Source organism: Doryrhamphus excisus, linkage group LG2, assembly GCF_037039965.1.
Source record: "Doryrhamphus excisus strain RoL-2023G ecotype Guam linkage group LG2, RoL_Dexc_Guam_v1.1, whole genome shotgun sequence".
NCBI classification, from domain to species: domain Eukaryota; kingdom Metazoa; phylum Chordata; class Actinopteri; order Syngnathiformes; family Syngnathidae; genus Doryrhamphus; species Doryrhamphus excisus.
In genome coordinates this window covers 10,128,837-10,149,441 of record NC_136358.1, presented here as the reverse complement: position 1 = coordinate 10,149,441, position 20,605 = coordinate 10,128,837, and the positions used below count along the sequence as shown (strand labels likewise).

Here is a 20,605-nt window from a genome sequence, read left to right as displayed (position 1 = left end):
TTAGCAATGGATCTACCTTATACCCTCTCCCAAGGTCCTGAGCTTTGGGGAATGACCCAAAGGACAAGGTGGAGGGTACAAGCGGACCAAGTGAGTTTTCTCTGTATGGTGGCTGGAGATAAGGTGAGAAACTCGGACAAAGGCATTGCTCCTCCGCATTGAGAGGAGCCCAATGGGGTGGCTCCGGCATCTTGTCAGGATGCCTCCGGGACGCCTCCCTGGGGAGGTGTTTCTGGCACATACAACCAATAGGAGAAGACCCAGGACACGTTTGGGGGGTGGGGGTCTCTCCACTGGCCTGGGAACACAACACCTCGGGATGAAGTAGCCGGGTTGAAGGAAGTCTGATTCCCTGCTTAGACTGCTGCCCCTGCCACCCCACCTGGGATAAGCATGGGAAGATGGACGGATAGATGCCATCCAGGAAGGAAGATCCTTTAGCCACAAAAAGTCAGTATTTAGAAGAAGACCAAACATGTAAGATGACATGGATATTTATTGAACTTGTGATCATAGCGACGTGTTGATCGTCAAAATCTGCATCAAAATCTGCATCATTTCATTTTTCACCATATGGCCCTCACTGGAGGAAAAGCCTTTGGACCCCCCAGTATTAAATCGAGTGACACTGGCTGCATTGCCGTGCACTTGAACTTGCATGTACTCATTGTGAATGTGTGCTCTTTCAAACAAAAACATGCAATTGTACTCTTCCGGAATGACAATTTCTGCTGCCCAAAATGGAAAGCATGCCTGCTCTGGGGTCTTAAATGTGAGTGCCTGGGGCAAATGTCAGGATAGCATGAAATATGTCTGCACCGTTGTGTGGTTTGGTTGCAGAATGCTATAGTGAGCTTGGCCTCAGAATGTGGGTGAGGTGCTGGCTGCATCCACTCAGGAACTTTGCTGTTATCTTCAGTGCTGAGATGGAAGCAGCAAGACCAGTCTGAGAGATGCTGTGTTATTTTCCTGCGGCATTGCAGCCATAGAAATAAAAATTTTAAAAATCCCCAAAACATAGGGAACATTAAGCACTCTTGTTCCCAGCCAGGCAGGCGTTGTCATTTTCAAGACATGGAACATTTGCTCGGTCATGATCCTCGCCCGCTCCTCCCATCTGGAAGCGACATTTGCTCAGTCACTCTCCATCGCTCCTTCCTCCTGCATGTCTCATGATCACCCCCTCCTATACAGGATGCGTGCTAGTAAACAACACGCCGCCTCGTCCCATGCGCGCCTCAAACGTCCCCCCAGCCTCCAACAGAAGACAAGAACAACAAACACGCCAGCTGACATGATGCTGACATAAATCATCATGTTGCCGTGGAGGACCTCACATCTGTCAAAAATTCAAATAATGGATATGGATAATGGATAATGGATAATGGATGGATAAGAGTTCTCGCTCATGAACCGTGGTTTTTGCACTTCCACAGAAAAGAAAAAAGAAGGAAAAAATAGCTCCTTGAAATTCATACATCATGCCGTCTTTTTTGGGTGAAATCCTGGCATCAGCTAGCACATATCTCACAAACATGCCCCCTGGTGGCTGTCTGTCTGGTCTTTAGCTCCACAGAAAGCAACATTTGGGCGGCAGTGGTTCAGGAGCAAGACAAGGTCATCCAGAAACCGCAAAGTAGGCGGTTGGATCCCCACTCCCTCCACCCAGTCACTGCCGTTGTAGGTTACCACCACCAGTATGTGACTGATGAGTGAATGAATAATGGCTTCACTTCATTGTGAAGCACTTTCAATATCTAATCCATTATTGTCATTATCAATATTGCTGCCCTGCACCGCTTGAAAAAACACAATTCTTCCATAAAAAAACACCTGGCTGCCATTTTTAAGAAACATGACCCAAGCTTCAGCCGCAGTCGCCAAGTTGGCATACATGAGCTTTCTAAAGTTGTGGTGTGAGAATAAAGCAGGGATTAATTAGAACACAGCAGTTGTTATGATATGGGTTATGATACGCTGGGATGGGGTCCGCTGTAGGGTAGGAAAAGATGAGCGGTTATGAGAGTGCCTTTCCACTTTCTGCCGCTAGGTGTCAGCCTACCCCGCCCTCCTCCAATCTCCATGGTCGCGTCTGCTCATAAAGAAGCCCGACTAGTCCTCCGCGGAGCACACACACCACACACTCGGGCTCTCCTCCTCTCCTGCCGCGGCAGGCACGCTCCGAGCGGACGGTGTGACCGTGTCCCGGCTTCTTCTTCCCTCCTCCTTTTATCCCTCCTCCTCTTCAGCCTCCTCCTTCTCCGCAGCCGAACTTCTCCGTGCATCCCACAAAGTGCACCGGTAAGGGCTGACGGCGCGCCGCGGGGCGGGTGGAAGTTTGACGGGGATGCTCGCGGTGGCTGACGCGGACCGCTACTACCAGGGACTCGCTTCTGAAGCTCCGTTTGCGGGCTTTGGACCCACAGAGGACGGTGCAAGTTCGGTCTTCAGCAAGGTGGACCTCCTGTGAACTTCATAAAGAGCCATCCAAAACACAAGCGGACACTGACTGACTGCTCACCAGAGGACAGCGGGGACTCTTCACGCTTCACCCGGCACTTGTTGTCTTCAGCCCGGCTGCCTTTCCGAGACCATGTCGGGTGTCTGGTGGAGCTCGTCGATGTGGCGCCCAACGTGGATTTTATTACTGCTATTCTTCACCGTCATCGTCATCAGCCACAGCACACTAGCTCAAGGTAAGATGCTGGAAAGAAAAAGTGTCAAATGTTCACTCTAACATCTTTTGGCATCTTTTACTTGTGCAAACACTTGAGGAGTCCCAAAATGACTCCTGGGGTGTCCGGTACCACCTCTGCTACCGAGGGGGGAATATGAGGTGTCTTCTTCACATCAGGTGAACTTGTCTCACTGGCTGGTGTGTGAAAAAGCCAAACATCTCCTTGCATGCTGGCAGCGGTGATGCACTTCATCTTCCCTGGAATGTTACTTTGGGAGCACGTTGGGGAGCATTCCTGTACAGCTTCCCACCTTTTCATGCCAAATGTCATTGGTAGCAATGTGATCAACTTTGCTTCATTTGTCAGCAAACGCGAGTCATGAGTTTCCTCCATGACTAATTCCAGGCTGAAGGTGTGCAATCTGGTGCGGATCCAAATGTGTCAGGACTTGCTGAGGGTGGTGGTCTGCGTTCCACCCGGGAGATGTTCTTCATGAATTAGCGTCACCTCTGCCTAGTCCTTGCGCCTAAAAGCGGCACGTAATCAACACCAGTTGGTTCTCATCTTTTTCGTGAACTTGGTTGTCTTCCAAAGGAGACCGTGGGATCTTCACGCAAAGCTCCTCCTTTCAGCAGGCCTAATTTTCTATTTGCCATTTGGGCGGCAGTACCTTGCAAGACAGACTCCTAAACCCTCTTTAGCGCTGGAGATGGCGATGGCGGTGAACACAAACAAGGTGGATGTCCATCTAGGATCTGTCTGTCTGACATTTACAGGAGGCTGATAATCTCACGTCCTCGGGATTAAGAGTCCTGACATTGCCGTTTGCGTGTCCTCCTCCTCCTGCCAGCGTCTCTGCCGTGATGACCGGGTAAACCAAAACATGGAGGTGTTAGTCACAGCTTCCCTTAATTGGCCTCGTTGAAAGTGACCCCGGCTCGCTTTTCCATCTGAAGAACACGGCCCAGACTTTTTTTAATGAGCGGTCTAGCGGAACGGCTTTTTAACGACGGGAGAACGGCCTCTGAGGGCCATAAAGTCTCCTCTTCCCAGCGGAGCTTTGTCGCTCTCTTAGAAAGACGGCAAGAGATCCATCCAGGTACTTTTGGTGAGAGTGAAAGCTGCTGCAGACAGGTTTGCCTCCTCTTCCCATCAACGGCCTTTGAAGCACAAGCTGAAAAGGTCAACCCTGCAGGGCCACCAGTCTGTAAAGACGACAAAAAGTCTTCTAAGGTGAAAGTAGTAGAGCGCAGACGCAAAACATGTACCCGTCAGACCCTTGACCCAGACCAGCAGATACACCTTGGATAAGGCGATATGCAGAGCCCATACAGCAATAGTCCCTGAAAGTTGGAAACAGACAGGCTAGATTTTATCGACAAGGAGGATGATGAACTCTGCACCCTGGAAGCGGCACACTATTTGGATCAGGTGGAGTTCTAAAAGTAAGCAGAGCTCACAGTTTCAAAGAGACCAATTAATTTGTGACTGTTTGCCACCTAAGCTGGTTTATGTTGGAAGTTATTCAACATGAAGCGTTTTGACTATAATCCCTTCGAGGTCCTGCTTTATACTATTTTTGAACATTTGGAGTCAGTCCCAACCGCCCCACAATGGTGTGTGCTCGAACTTCATATTTAAACTTGCTGCTGGAACGGAGTCGGTGTAATACTCACTTTTGTGTCTCTGTAGCGTTCATGCTAATGACGCCATAGCTCACAAACAACAATGCAACGTTAACATTTCATATTTTAGAAGTCCATAACACAAACCCCCAAAAATCACTCAACTGAAAGAACATCATGACCGGATGCAAAAAAAGACTCAAGAACACAAGTTCCAAAGCAAATAATAAGTCGGCCATTTTGGTTTTAGACGAAAAACAGGACTTTTGTTTGCACTAACTAGTCCTTGGTACTTGGACCGCATGAGCCGAAATACAATACTATTTTTGAACATTTGAAATAAGTTGCAAACCCTCCACAACCCGTTTTGGTCCAATATCTGAAAGGTATATATGGTATAGTAATGGTATAACGTCAGATGCTAGCTTTCATGCTAATTATCTGGTGGCAAATCACATACACAAACATTAGCAACAGGTTGACGTCACGTATAGCTGCGTTAATCCAACCGTGTTGGCAACATATTTTTATTGCAAAGTATTCCTGTGACGGCATGTTAGCATAGAAACCGAAAGCGGAAGTTAATAGCAACCCTAAATGTTCATCCATCTTTTCAGTCCTCATTCATATGGAAAAAGTAGAATCGCATCACTGTTTTGGCTTTCTGGAAAGGATGAATTGGATTTAGATGATTTCTGTTCTAGTTGGACCTTCTGGCATGGATTGATGATGCTGACAGAGGCAGGGGTTTAAGATGTGTAGCGAAGCCTGACTTCTTGCTTTTTTCCAAGGCATGATTTTTGTTTTGTCCATAGTGTGGCCCGGGGGCCGTTTGGTGCACACGGCTGTGTTTTTAATTTCCTGCAGCACATTCTATTTTTAAAAAACAAAAATCAGCAGTCATTTTAGAAGAATAAAGTACAAATACAAAGGGAATAAATTTGGAAGCTAAGTCATCGGTTTAGCAGCATAACATCCTAATATTATGACAAAAGGTAACATCATGTTAGTAGCACAAAGTCAAATGTTAATGACCTGCGTATTATGAGGAAATTTCAGTAGCATGGAGTTCAATTACTGAAGAAAACATGTGGGGGAGGCTGCACAGTGGTCGAGTGGTTAGCGCGCAGACCTCACAGCCAGGAGACCATCTCAGGACGCCATCTCTGTGTGGAGTTTGCATGTTCTCCCCGTGCATGCGTGGGTTTTCTCCTGGTACTCCGGTTTCCTCCCACATTCCAAAAACATGCTAGGTTAATTGGCGACTCGAAATTGTCCATAGGTATGAATGTGAGTGTGAATGGTTGTTTGTCTATATGTGCCCTGTGATTGGCTGGCGACCAGTCCAGGGTGTACCCCGCCTCTCGTCCGAAGACAGCTGGGATAGGCTCCAGCCAAAACCCACGATCCTCATGAAGATAGGCGGTAGAAAATGAATGAATGAATGAACATGTGGGGCAGAAACAAAGGAGAAAGCAGAAACAAAGCCAAGAAAATATAGTTGTCATTTTTGGAAAATGAGGCTGGTGAAACTGTTCTAACTTTACAAGAAGTTCTAACTGTCCGGTGGCCAGTCTGCCTTATCAGGTTCATTTTGCAGGGAGCGGATTGCTATATCTGCTTTGGCACACACAGATGAGCCTGACTGCTTCCAGGCCCACTTTGGCAAAAGCCCTGGGGGCATGGTGCGTAGATTATCGTCCGTGGGGCCGTGTGTTTGGCAGGGTGAAGTGGGGTGTCTGGAGTAACACTCCAGAGTATTTTTTTCAGATGACTGTACGGGCACAAACATTGACACAGTAATAGAAGTCAAGGACGTCGTGTGTATTTTTCTCAGGCCCGTGGAGATTGCTTTGGAATTGTGTGCATATTCGGCATCTCGCCGCAGCTTCGGGGGGGAAAATTGGATGCATTCTTATCACAAGTGACCAAATGGGCACCCAATCTCAAACAAGCAGGTGCAGTATTAGATTCCTGTGTTTTCTTGCTGCTTCTTCTTCTGTTTTCCGTGGACACGAGTGTTTGGAGGATCACATGTTAAAGCAATGGAGTGGTGTGGAAATGTTACAGAGCTTTTTCATTCTTCACGCTAGCCCTCCAGTCACCTTTTGTTAGATGGAGATAAAAGTTCTCCTTTTAATTCCGTAAATGCGCCTCCCTGCGGTTCGAGGAAGGCTGACGTGTGCAGACGCAGGAGGCTGACAGGAAGTCTTGGATTTGTCACTCATCTTAATTGACAGGCAGATGATGCCAGTTGTCTCGCAGCACCTGCGTCCTTCCTGTGAGACGGTCTGCAGGGGAAATAAAAAAAAGAAGAGTGGCAAAGAAGATGCTCGCTGTGAGCACTTTGGCAAAAGGTCACTTTTTCAGAGATCTCACTGTGGGAGTCCAGCAGTAGATTTCCTCGCGGGAATGTCTTGAGCTTTCTCTTCAGGAGAAACAAAAACCTCCCACTCAAGCTCCGGTCCAGCAGAGAGGTGCGAGATTTCAACCTTTTTTTTTTCTCCGCTGAGGGCAGCTCACTTCTAAACGGGGGTCGGCTTTTATTGATCGGAGTCACCTTTTCCAGTGTGACTGCTCGAGAGCTGGTTTTCCATGATGCTGGTTCCACAGGGGTGCTGAGCTGCTGCCGTATTGTTTGCTTCAACGGGGCTCAGTGCTGGACCGTAAGTAGGGGAGGAGTTACCTCAGGTAACTACCCACCCCCCTGTACGCCCATTTCAACTTCATTGACTCATTGGACAGAGATAGGGGACCTCCAGCAGACGGAGGAGCAGCACTTCTCCCAGATGACAGTGCTTATTCTCATCATATGTCTGATGGAGAGCCCAGCCAGCCTACGGACAGAACTCCTTCCTGCCACTGGTACTCGCCATCTTGTCCTTTCCGTCAATACCCAGAGGTCATGGACGAGGGCAGGAACGTAGAATGTGCAGACATGAAATATTGACATGATGACAGCATGACTTGAAAAAAAAAGATTTTATGACTTGTGAAAACACCCTGCTTCATAGATTCATAGATAAACAGCTCTGGATGCTAAAAGCAGAATGGCAGCCTCAAAATACATTCTGTTGGAAACACATTTGTCCAGCGTAGCAACATATGTTAGTCAGAAACCATACGGAGGTAGGACACAGCACGGCACTTTTGAAATGAGCGCCATCTTCTATTTACAGGGGACCTATGATGTCTTGAAGAGTGAAGAGTATCAGCAAACGTAGCTAGGATGGGTGGCAACTATGGATGGGTGCCTTGCTAACACTGTGGGAGCTGAATATGGTAGAAGTCGTGGGTTGGTGGTGAACTTTCTGACGGCCTTTGGCAGCCATGCAGTGGATGAGTGCAGGCACCATTTGACCTCTTCCACCTGTATTGCTTGGGTATCATTCTAAAATCAATAGTCCTGTGCTGTGCTCATGTTTAAATAAAAAAATCTTTTCAAAGTTTGAAGGCGTTGAGAATTACGAGGGACGCCGACTCTACGATAAAAACAAGGCCGGAGGCAAGGAAAACAGGGGGGAGTTTGGACGTCCAGTTAAATAAAACGATATGCTGCTAGCATGCCAAGCTAATGCACGATGGATGAACAATCCATGGTCACTCCCTGGTTCACAATATCGCTGTTGCTGTAACCCACGGGTGTCCCAAGGTTATTCCAGCCAGGGCCACACGCTGAAACATGAAAGCATGCGACTTTTGCACTTTGATGTTCAGTAAAGCAACACACGTACTGTAGATATGGTAGCAACTGTTATCCTGGATATTTCATCTCAGCTTTGTCATACAGCTGAAAAAACATAAAAAACATATTCTTCATATCAAAGTTGCCCCCCGCTCCTTGCTGTTTTTTGAATTTTCCAAATATTTATAACTTTCCAGAAAATGACAACTTTGTTTTGATCTTCATTATGACTTTAAAATGTTCTTCTAGGATGTTTCTACTGGAGGCTACTAAAAGTAAAAATGATTTTCATCATTAAATGACGAGATCATCCTTGTAAAATTGTGACTTTTGTCTCTTGATATTTTGACTTTATTTTCCTAAAATGACGTCTGCTTTTTAATTGTCCATCTTTAACTTAAATCAACTTTAATTTGAACTTTTTTCTTGTCAAGTTCTTCTTACAACTTCATTTTCTTCTTCATTTTCAAATATTTTCTTCTTTAATATTTCAACTTTATGCTAGAAAAATGACATTATTATTCCACATAATATCACATTAAAATTTATATTTTTAAATCCAACTTTTTTCCGTTAACATTTAGACTTTTGTTATGTAAAATTACTGCTGATCTTTCAATTTTTCCTGTTGCTGCTGTTTTGTTTTGTTTTTCTTGTTAAATATGTAATGTGGGCCACAAATGGCCCCCCAGCCCCAGTTGGTGTTTAGTGTTGATTATCCGGTTCGATACCGATCCTTTTAAAAAAAGCCTTACAAACACCTGCTCTGTCAGGGAATAAGAAGATGTAGCAGGAGGGATCAGTATGACGTTACTTAGCGAGTATTCCAATCCTTCCTGATTCTAAAACACAAATCTAACGACTTTTTCTGGTCTTATTGGATGCATTTGGAGACTGTCATGAAAGCACATATGCCCCCCCACAAAACCTCCCACCCCCCAGCGTGCACTGAATGGGTCCCTGCTGGGCTCTCAGTGAGAGCTCTTTGAACATCGACATCATAACCGAGCATGAGCTGAGCGCCGTGTCTTCCCGCCTTGTCTCGTCCTTGCGCTGTTCTTCCCAGCAGCTTTGACTGAATGAAGCGTTCATTGAAATGCATTGAAAATCTGCGTGTTCCTATTTTTGAGCAAGGACACATGCGGACAAGAAGTAGGAAAGTCAAGGTTAAACTTAGCTTGATCGGTTATGCCGGGGGTCGGCAACCAGCATGAAAAAAGCCATTAGGGCCCCTTTCAACAAACGAAAAGCCACCTGGAGACACAAAACTTATTGTAACCCTAAATTGAAGGTATTTTCCTTAACCATATTCCTTTTGTCTTCCTGTTCTTCCTGGCGAGTGACCAGCCACACTGTGTACACCTGGAAGTCACGCCAAGGTCACAAACGGATGTAACACTTTTTGGCAGTCCCCAAGTGCCTGTTTATTTTCTTTTCTGCAGTACAACATTAAGGACTAATTGCATATGTGGTGTGCACATGTGGAGTCCATGAGTGGACATTTTGCTGACCTGACAAAATGTACGAAAGACAGACGTTGGTCAAATGGACGACGCACCAAGATGTGCGAAGTACATTGTCTCGCAACCTGAAAAACAAACGTAAGTTTGTTTCACGTGACAAAGAAACTTTGAGGCCGTTCTGTGGCACAAAGATCAGCATGTCACATGCACGCCCCCTGTCCGCTTGCAGGTAGACCAGCCATAGGAGTCTGTGGGACCGGTTGGGACCTTGAGTCATGTTCCAGATCAACATTTGCAAGTGTAGATTAGTTCCAGTTCCACTCACCGTAACCATACAACGAAGGAAGCTAGCCAGCCAAGTCGTCAACCAGCATCATGGCGGACTCACCAGAAGATACTGCCTCCAGCTTTTCAGGGGAGAATGGCACGGCACATGCTCACATCTGACACTGAACTTTGAACGGCCCATGACAGGACGACGTGGTGACACCATGGCTCTGGGGCGGCAGGTTCAGACCCGTTGGTTTATCCTCTCCTCCATAAAGGACAAGAGAGCAGTGGAAGTTCTTCCAGAACTTTACAGTACACCACTGATCTCCAAAGTCCCTTCCATAATTGAATGCAGTGGGCACAGATAAGGTCAGCCTAACCGGGACGAAGCGACATCAAAAGTGGCGCCTGCGGCTGCATGCCGCTCATCAGAGGGTACGCCTAGGTGACAAAGGCGTGGAATAATCGATGTCATTTCCCGAGCGATGTGCTCGGCGCCTTCCCTAATTCCCTCATTGCATTGCGAGCCGCTTCTCATTTGTCTGAGGACATTCACAAAACTTTTTCAGCCAAGCTCGTCTCTCTAACACAAGCGGAAAAACCACCCGTGGATTGAAAACGATTTAGCTCCGTGCAATTTTCTCTGTCGTCTGAGCTCTCTGTGCAGCGCCAAACTAAACTCACTGATTTTCCTTTTATGAATTCTTTCCACCGCACCTGCTGCATGGACCGTGAACCCGGACGCACCAGGATCATAGTCGCATCCGATGAAGACACATATCCAGGCTTACAATATACTTTAGCTTGGTATTCATCACTTCAGACCACCATCTTATTGCCACATCCTGTGGAATCTCTGTTTTTCTTCATTTGGTCCTAAAGGTCAATCGAAAACTGAAGCATGCAAAAACTGAGGCGTTTATTCCCAAGGGAAATCAAGAATCCCCTTGTGCTGGTTCCACACCACACCGTGATTCAAAGAAATAGGATTCCTTGTTTATTCAATCAAATATGTTTCCATTAGATCATGGACGACGTGTTTACAACCTTCTAAATACACTTTTTAACATCATTAGAGCCCTCTAGACATGATATAACATCCTTGTAGTCACCCTTACACTCCTAATTACACATTGTTGTAGACATTATAGGAGAAAATAAGACATAAGACATAGACGACCTGTTTACAACCTTCTAAATACATTTTTTAACATGATTAGAGCCCTCTAGACATGACATAACATCCCTATAGACAGCCTGCACTCCTCTTTCCATTACAGTGGTAATCATACAAAAATAAGACATAATATACTGTAGACTCACACGTGTTAGCCTTCCTGTTGTTCTTTTTTACTTCTTGTCCAATCAATGGAACATTACTGATACCTAGTGACTAGTGTAGAATACTACATAACATAACTTCTATGACTGCGCCTTCTGAATGCCTCATATTTGAATCTTACTTCATTTTTGTGCTTTTTTGGACTTTTTGTGCTCCAAAATGCTTCATTTAGGCAACAAAAATGTAAAATTGACATCAATGTGCATTTTTTACAAATAAAAGCAGCATAAATGAAAAACCCTGATAGGATGAAGCCAAGAAATTCAAAGTAGATTTAAAGGGATTACTGCAAGTCCAATGAATCCATTCCAACCGTCCAAAAATTGAATGGAGAATAATTGTAGTTTTTCATTCAGAAAACAATGTGAACTAAAAGAAGAACAGATGGAAGTTGTTGTTGATTCCCGTACATCCTGGTGAGATGGAACTCAATGTCACATTGTGCATCACATTGCGGCCATTTGCAACTGTCGTTGTCCCCACGGTGGGTTATTATGCAGTGGTTTGTTAGAACATCATGACCTTCGCATCTGTACTTGCAAATTTGGACCGGCTGTTTGCCTTCTAGGTGATGTTGGTCAAATTGATGCTGTCAGTTGTATCACGGCCTCATCTCCTTCATCAAAAAAGGGTCTGAGCAGTCCTGACTTAGGATTCGGATGGCTCTGATGCTTCGAGGTCCTTGCTGACTTGGAATAGTGCTCCTTGGCTTGGGGGCGTGGCTTTAACGGTTGCCTTTGTATATCCTCCACGTGGATTGTGCCAGGCATCGTTGGCTGAAGTGAGGCTCGCACGCCGGGGGGGGTGCATGGCGCCTCCTCCAAATCAGGACGTAGCGCCATGACTCTACACCAGGGGTGGGCAAACTACGGCCCGGGGGCCACATCCGGCCCGCCAAGTGTTTGAATACGGCCCGCCCAATCTTTCCAAAGTATTTCATTTAAACTCAACATACAACCTGGCATCATGGCCTGAGCCAACCTTTTGATGGTTTTATCAATTTCGTTTTTTGACATGGTCTGTTGTTTACAAAGTGCTCCTGAAAAAAGGGACACAAGCACATAATAATAATAATAATTATTATTATTATTATTATTATTAGATTATTATAATTATTATATTAATGCTAATTATTATATTAATTATATATAATATTATTGTTATATTTGCATATTTTACATAATAATAATATAATAATTATTATTTTAATTTTATTGTAATTATTATAATATTTTATTATTTTTAAAATATTTAAATATAAATATAAAATAATAAATAATAATAGCAGATTGCATGACAATTTTACAGATACAATAATACCAGGTGGACTGTTACGTGTAAAATATATAGTCTGCCCCCCCGTAAATTTTGTCATATCAATGCGAGTCAAAAAGTTTGCCCACCCCTGCTCTACACTGTTACAGCGCTCACGTCAGCGGCAGGAAGACTTCAGCGGCCGCCGTGCATGATGAAAGCACCTGAGCTGCGGATGTGAATAGAACTGTGAACTTTTCACTTTCAGCACGGGGGAGGGTGCCTCACCCCCCATCTGGCTAAATGAGCGCAGACCATAAAGCGACTGGAGCCCCAGGGGGGCCCCAGCTCACCCATCTGAGCCTGTTTAGAATGTAAATACATTTAGATGAGCCCCTCTCAACCTTGTAATCGCTCTCACCCCCCACCAGGTGTTTCATCAGGATCAAATGTCAACGTGCCACGAAAGGTTTTTTGGACACTAAACATTCCTCTTTTCATTCCTACACCGATGAACCATCAATCATCTGGGAAGCATTGTTGGTTGATGGTTGATGGTTAATGATTGATGGTTGATGATAATTGATGGTTGATGATTGATGTTTGATGATTGATGGTTAATGATTAATTATTAATGGTTCATGATTGATGGTTGAAGGTTGATGGTTGATGACTGATGGTTAATGAGTGATACTTGATGGTTGATGATTGATGGTTGATGGGAGATGATTGATGGTTGAAGGTTGATAATTGATGGTTAATGAGTGATATTTGATGGTTGATGGATGATAGGTGGTGATTGATGGCTAATGATTGATGATTGATAATTGATGGTTGATGTCTGATGGTTAATGATTGATACTTGATGGTTGATGATTGATGGTTGAAGGTTGATGATGGATAATTGATGGTTGATGATTAATGGCTAACGATTGTTGATTGATAATTGATGGTTGATGGTTGATGACTGATGATTAATGATTGATACTTGATGGTTGATGATTGATATTTGATGATTGATGGTTGATAATTGATGATAGATGACATGGTTAATGATTGATGATTGATGGTTAATGATTGATGGTTGATAATTGATGGTTGAAGATCAATGGTTAATGATTGATGGTTAATGATTGATAATTGATGATTGATATTTGATGATTGATGGTTAATGATTGATGGTTGATAATTGACGGTTGATGATTGATGGTTGATGATTGACGGGTAATGATTGACGGTTGAAGGTTGGTGGGTGATGACTGATGGTTAATGATTGATACTTGATGGTTGATAATTGATGGTTGATGACATGGTTAATGATTGATACTTGCTGGTTGATAATTGATGGTTGATGACATGGTTAATGATTGATACTTGGTGGTTGATGATTGATGGTTGATGATTGATGGTTGAAGGTTGATAATTGATGGTTGATGACATGGTTAATGATTGATACTTGATGGTTGATAATTGATTGTTGATGATTGATGGTTGATAATTGATGGTTGATGACTCATGGTTAATGATTGATACTTGATGTTTGATTGATGGTTGATGACTGATGGTTAATGATTGATATTTGATGGTTGATGACATGGTTAATGATTGATACTTGATGGTTGATATTTGATGGTTGATGACTGATGGTTAATGATTGATACTTGATGGTTGATATTTGATGGTTGATAAAGGATGGTTGATGATTGATGGTTGATGTTTGTTATGTTCAGTCCCGCATTGCTTTTTAATCATCAGATGAAGGGAGCGTCCGACCGAGGAAAGCAACCTGACTTTGTGTCGCCATGACAGTCGGCTCGTGTTGTCGACATCACCGGTGTGCAGCATGCGGGCTATTTAGCTGCTCTGTCATTGATCACGTTCAATGAAAAAAACAACAGCAGAAAATGAAACATCAGTAGTAATTTTACCAAAAATAAATGTCAAAAAGTAGTCATTTTTTATGTAGTACTATCAGGGAAACTAGTATAAAAAAATTATAAAATAATGAGATTTTTGGAAATCTGTGTTGGGTTCGAATATAGTTCTAAGGTGTGAAGGAAGAGTCCTGACCTCGATGATATATGCCAATATTCATCTTTCAGTCACACGTGAGGACTTAGTGCTCTTAGCGCTGCATTTCCTGGCAATGGCCGCCTCGCTAATGGAAGGCGGCATGGTGTGAAGAGGATGATTAGTCGCCGTGACTTTGCTCGACCTGATCCTAGGTGGGTAGCTAACGGGTAGCTAGCACGCCACAACAGCAGCGGCAATGTGTGCTCGCCGCGGGCATGGCGAGCTAAGATAATCACTCCCCCTGACCTGCGTGAAGCAGGCAGGAAGTGCTCCATCCATCTTTCCCACGTCAATAGTTACAATTTTAATTACACCTGAGTGCTGTCAGCCTGCCGAGCGTGTGAAGCAGCTATTGATTGGCTGGGGCTAATTGATGAATTGCATCTTTGGATGTCGCCTTGCAGCCTTGACATGCCGGCAGTGTCGGGAGGGGGGGGCTTGGAATCATCCCGGTTTGATCTGCGGAACGGTGCCTGCTAAAAATGGCAAAGTGGTTTGTGTTTTCTGCGCTGGAAGAGTTTATTTCAGGCGGCCTTGAAACCGCGTCTTTTCTCTGCGGCGTACAAACGGTGTGATTGCAGGACTGAAGAAAAGCTGAACAGAGGCGCCTTCCGCAGCACAACCTACTTTCTTCACAGGGCCTGTTTTGTTCTTTTCCCACCCGATATTGTTCCTGCAAAGACAACAGAAAGAGAAACAGCAGATTTACAAACACTTTCTTTGTCCTGATCCAGGAATTGATTGTGTGAGCATGCGGTGGCTTTACCGAGCAGCAGGAAGCAACATGGGCTCGGCCCATCACAGGAACACACTAAGATGTTTATTTGGCCCAAAGTCTTGGCAAAACGCTTTCAGTTTCAGTTTCTGCAGCACCGGCTGTTATACCCTCACACGTAGACATCGTGCTCTGTCCTAAAATATCCACTTTACCCAGCAGGTCCGCCTTTAACACGCCACCGTCCATTCTGCACAGCTGCTCCTCAGATAAACACAAGGACAGGCCACCAATGTTTGACTCGCCGGTCCTTCTAGCCCCCACAGAAATAGACACGGGGCTCCAGAAGGTGGTGGGGGTCTGTTCCAGAAGCTATGTTAGGACATTCTCATGGCGTCCCAGCTTCACCGGATTATGATGACAACGCCAACATTCATTCTACATCTTTAAACAACATCATCGTGGAAGTGGACATGTTTATTTCAAATGAAGAGCTGAATGAATCTTCTAAATGAAGAATAAATAAAATGCCGTTCTTAAAGGCAAACTGCACTTTGTTTGGAATTCCCTATCCTTATGTGAAACATGAACACACATTTCTTTCCCTTTTCTGGTATTATAACACTAGAAAGGGAGTTAATATGAGCTAGCTAACAACCAATGTCACGGGAAATAACCATTTCAACACTAAAGCGCTAAAAAACAAAAAAATGAGCCAACAACGTTCCATTTTCATTATACTAACCAAGCTACAACCATATTATTATTATAGCAGCTAACGTGACGAACTATATTCATCTGGCGGACTAACATGGCGCCTCAGTGTCATCCACAAACTGAAGATACCTTGCTCTCCATTTGGCTACCAAGACTCAACAAGATGCTGGTTTGTCTTCAGTATTTTTGACCTGGGGACTGGAGCACGTCTTGTGCTGGAAGACACAGCCATCGCTGCTATGTTATTAACAGAACTAGCATAGGTATGTGTCATAGTGTTTTAAATCATCCAAATAGGGCAGGATACTGCCAGTATTACATGTTATCATCAGTGTAAGTGTTAATGCATGATCACAGCATTGCAATAGAGGTTATGTTGGAGGGCTTCAAAGTGGAAATAAGTGTATCCCAATGACAGGATTGTAAGGTAGCTCATATTAACTCCTTTTCTTTTTCATCGTAAGACCACAAACTTTTTTACTAAAAAACAAAGCAAAAGGCAAATGAATCCGATCACTGCTGGCTCAATCAGTGACTCAAAATAGGTGACAACATAAATAATACGTTTTAAAAATGGTGATGTTATGTTTGTCTTTGCTAGCATGGTGGATGTGGGTGAATGTGCAGGTCCCAACTGGTCTGCAAACGTTGCTAGATTGTCACTTAGCTGACTTTTTATTCATTTGCTCATCACGTGCATTATTGTTGCTAAGTGCTTGTTGCCTGTTGTTCAGTGGAGAGTAATCACTTTATACGTCTTCTCCTCAGCTTCTGTCTCCTTCACGTTAAGATGTGGAAAATGTACTTAAATAGTGTTGTGTTTTTGTCAAACACACACTATATCCACATCTACACACTACATCTACACAATTTCAGCGCTTTTGAAACAGTGACTTTGTCATGCCATGATATACTTTCAAACCACCTCCCTTGCTAGCTAGCTACAGCTACTCTATCAAGCAACTCTGTGCAAGAAATTTCAAGTTACTAGCAGCAAGTGTTGTGTATTTGTGTATTTGTGTAGTCATTCATTCATTTTCTACCGCTTTTTCCTCACAAGGGTCGTGGGGGGTGCTGTCTTCGGGCGAGAGGCAGGGTACACCCTGGACTGGTCGCCAGCCAATCACAGGACACATATAGACAAACAACCATTCACACTCACATTCATACCTATGGACAATTTGGAGTCGCCAATTAACCTAGCATGTTTTTGGAAGGTGGGAGGAAACCGGAGTACCCGGAGAAAACCCACGCATGCATGGGGAGAACATGCAAACTCCACACAGAGATGGCCGAGGGTGGAATCGAACCCTGGTCTCCTAGCTGTGAGGTCTGGGCGCTAACTACTTGACCACCGTCCACCGACCACATACGTATTTTTGTATTTGTAAGTATTATTATCAAATAATAGCACCACAGTTTTCACATCCATGACAACTCTGAATCAATCCAAGTCAAGCGGAAGTGACGCCAAACGAAGGCCAGCGTCTTCCCACGCCACGCTGGAGGCCAACCGGGACGTCTTGCCGGGCACGGGAGCTTTGTGGGGACTTTGGGCCCAGAGCTGAGGCGGCGTACGGCGGGGAGGCTGGTAGAGATATTCAGTCATTCAGGAGGCAGATGCCGTAATAAAAACATCAGAGAGCCTAACGATGTTGGCGGGCTGCCTTTGAACGGCGGGCTCGTTGAGCGAGGCTGAGCACAGCCTGGAGGGGAAGGAAGGATGGCCAACTTTGATTAAGCAAACAAGCACAAAGAGAACGGCAGCAAACGCTTTTCGGACAGCTGATGCTGCCCATCAAACCGCTGCCCCTCCTCCTCCGCCCCCGCATTTGGCCAGAGACGCCGCCACATTTCAGATATGTCACGTCTGTCTGGGCTGAGCGTCCTGCTGTGGAGTAACAGACCCCGAGGTTGATGACAGCTGTCAATCAAACCCTTCTTTGCTGCCGTAACAGAGGTGTCCATCAAACAGGAAGACAGTCCTCTGGTCCCTCCAGGAGTTAATCCGACATCACACAGCGTTGCTATCTTTTTGCAGACCTGCCAACCCCCAGGCAAACTTGAAATATGTAGGGATTGTCTGGGGGGGGGTCACACCTTTGCATATTTGTTGTTACTTTGTAAAAAGGAATCATACTGCATATTTTTCTCACTACATTGTGTTTTGTGCAGCAGTAAACAGGCGTGCAGCCATCTGACAACACGCCTCCAAGGAAGCCGTGTCCGTGTTCATGGTGGCGTGGACATAACATGGCTTGTTAGCTTGCTGTTGGAAATCAACTATGGTCATTCGACAGAGAAGGGGGGTGCCAATGCAGCCGTCGGATGTGGAGATGAATGATTTGTACACACACAGGAAATAATGTACGACAAGCCAACGGGATTTTTTTATGCAACATGCAGAGAGATGTGAGACATGAACACACGACTTTTTTTTCTGTGCCTTCTAATAATACAAAAACAGATACAAAGAGGCAGCTAAGAATGCGGATCACGACTAGCCAGATAGCAACTAGCCAGATAGCAACTAGCCAGATAGCAACTAGCCGGATAGCGACTAGCCAGATTGCATGGATTGCATGGATGATGTACATTTTTTGATCTGAAACGTCTACTTGTGTTGTTCAGTTGGATTAAAGACGTGTAATGTGTTTTTAGTTGACACGGCTCAGAGGAACACGTATGCCAACCAAGGGTATTGTTAAAAAGCTTAGTTTGGAAGGTGAAGCTCATAAAACACAAAGGAGCCACAGTGTGTTTTTCTTGTTGAAATCCTGCAAAGGGCTTTGTGTGACTTTGATGACTTTGATGACAAACTACTCCACCCCCAACTTTTCCGCACCTTTCTTTTGGTTTGACTTGTTGAAGGTCTTTACGTGTTTGCTCTGCGGTTCAACTCCAGCGTTTGTCATGCGCGGCCGCTGCAAACGTGCGCAGCTGGACTGGAGTGGGAGATGAAGGCGTTGAAAGATTGGGAGAGACAGGCGAGCGGGGGGAGGGCGGTCAGGGGTCCGTAAAGGATGAAAGGGGCCTTGGCAGGAGTCTTAAGGGGCTAATAAAGTCAAGTTCAGCTCACATTAGTTAGCTAATAGAGCTGTAATGCCGTGCCGCCGGGCCTGCTGCCTCATGCTGCCTCATGCTGCATGTGATAGGGAGCCATGGATGGGCGTATGTGGATGGATGGGCGGATGTAGATGAATGGTTGGACGAATGTGGCTTGATGAATGTGGATGGATGGACAGATGTGGACGGATGCACAGGTGGATGGATAGATGGATGGAAGGATGCATGGATGTGAATGGATGGACGGATGTGGAATGATGGATGCACGAATGGCTGGATGGATGCATGGATGGATGATGCACGGATGGATGGGTAGATGCATGGATGGATGCACGAATGGATGCATGGATGGTTGGATGGATGGATGCTCGAATGGATGCATGAATGGATGCAAGGATGGTTGGATGAATTCACGGATGGATGCATGAATGCACACATGGCTGGATGGATGCATGGATGGATGGATTGGTAGATGCATGAATGGGTGGATGCACAAATTGATGCATGAATGGATGCATCGAAGGTTGGATGGATAGATGCTCGGATGAATGCGTGAATGGATGCATGGATGGTTGGATGGATGGATAAATGGATGCACGGATGGATGATGGATGCATGGCTGGATGGATGGATGGATGGCTTGACAGATGTGGATGGATGCATGGATGGATGCATGGATGCACGGATAGATGGATACATGGATGGATGGATGGATGGATGGATGCACGGATAGATGGATGCATGGATGCACAGATAGATGATGAATGGATGGATGCATGGGTGGATGAATGGATGGATGGGTAAATGCATGGGTGGATGAATGGATGGATGGGTGAATGCATGACTGGATGGATGCATGGATGGATTGGTGAATGCATGACTGGATGGATGCATGGATGGATGGGTGAATGCATGACTGGATGGATGCATGGATGGATGGGTGAATGCATGAATGGATGGATGGATGAATGCATTGATGGATGGATGGATGGACGGGTGGGTGGTCGTGGCACCAAAGGATCCTCTGAGTGTTCTTCATCTAGGAGTGAGTGAGTCTGCAGATCTTGCTATCTCCATTACCAGAGTGAAAGTGATGGTTTTGGGGGAACATCTCCAGAAAAAGAAGAGTACAAGCCAGCCTAAAAAAGAGCTCGAGTGAAACTTGTGAACATAGTCAATACTGAGCTAGAAGTCTGCATTTCCTTCTCTGACATCTTTGCGGTGGCTGCTTCATGACAGGTCACCGTGTTGCTGGCTTCAGCAAATATGCAAACACAAACGCTCTCCTTCTGCCTGCAAGATTTGCATCTTCCAGCTGTCTGTATGCGCTCCCTTGTTTTGCCAGGAATGTTCTGTAAAGAGTAAACTCCCGCCTGGTGTGTTTTTTACCAGTCTTCCTGCCATAGCTCACCTCCTGAGATCCGTGAGAGTTGTGTTCCATGTCAGGCGGAGGTTGTCTGTGGTAAAAGCCAAAGCTTTTATTGGCGCCACACACACATACAACACACACACAACACACACACACACACACACACACTAATGTGCTATCGCCTCACAACTACATCATTTCATTCAGTCAATCCTCTTTTTATTCGCCAATTCCACCATTGAGTTGACATGGAAAGCGTAGCGTCCTCAAGATAGAGTCTTGGTGACGCCAGTCAAACTTGTTGCATGCTTTGTGCTACTTGTTTAGTAAAAAGTGTCAAGTTAACAT

The 20,605-nt window shown here is 45.0% G+C and overlaps 1 protein-coding gene across 4 annotated transcripts in view; it reads left to right on the top strand.

Annotated features, from left to right (window-relative positions):
• Positions 1 to 2,134: 2,134 nt before the first annotated feature.
• sdk2b (sidekick cell adhesion molecule 2b) overlaps positions 2,135 to 20,605 on the top strand; it is a 253,907-nt gene continuing 235,436 nt past the window's right edge. For all 4 annotated transcript variants that reach the window (XM_058067737.2, XM_058067734.2, XM_058067735.2 and 1 more), the window contains exon 1: positions 2,135 to 2,696. In XM_058067737.2, the coding sequence (XP_057923720.2) occupies positions 2,594 to 2,696 (103 nt within the window). In that variant the 5' untranslated portion in view covers positions 2,135 to 2,593. The remainder of the gene's footprint in view (positions 2,697 to 20,605) is intronic.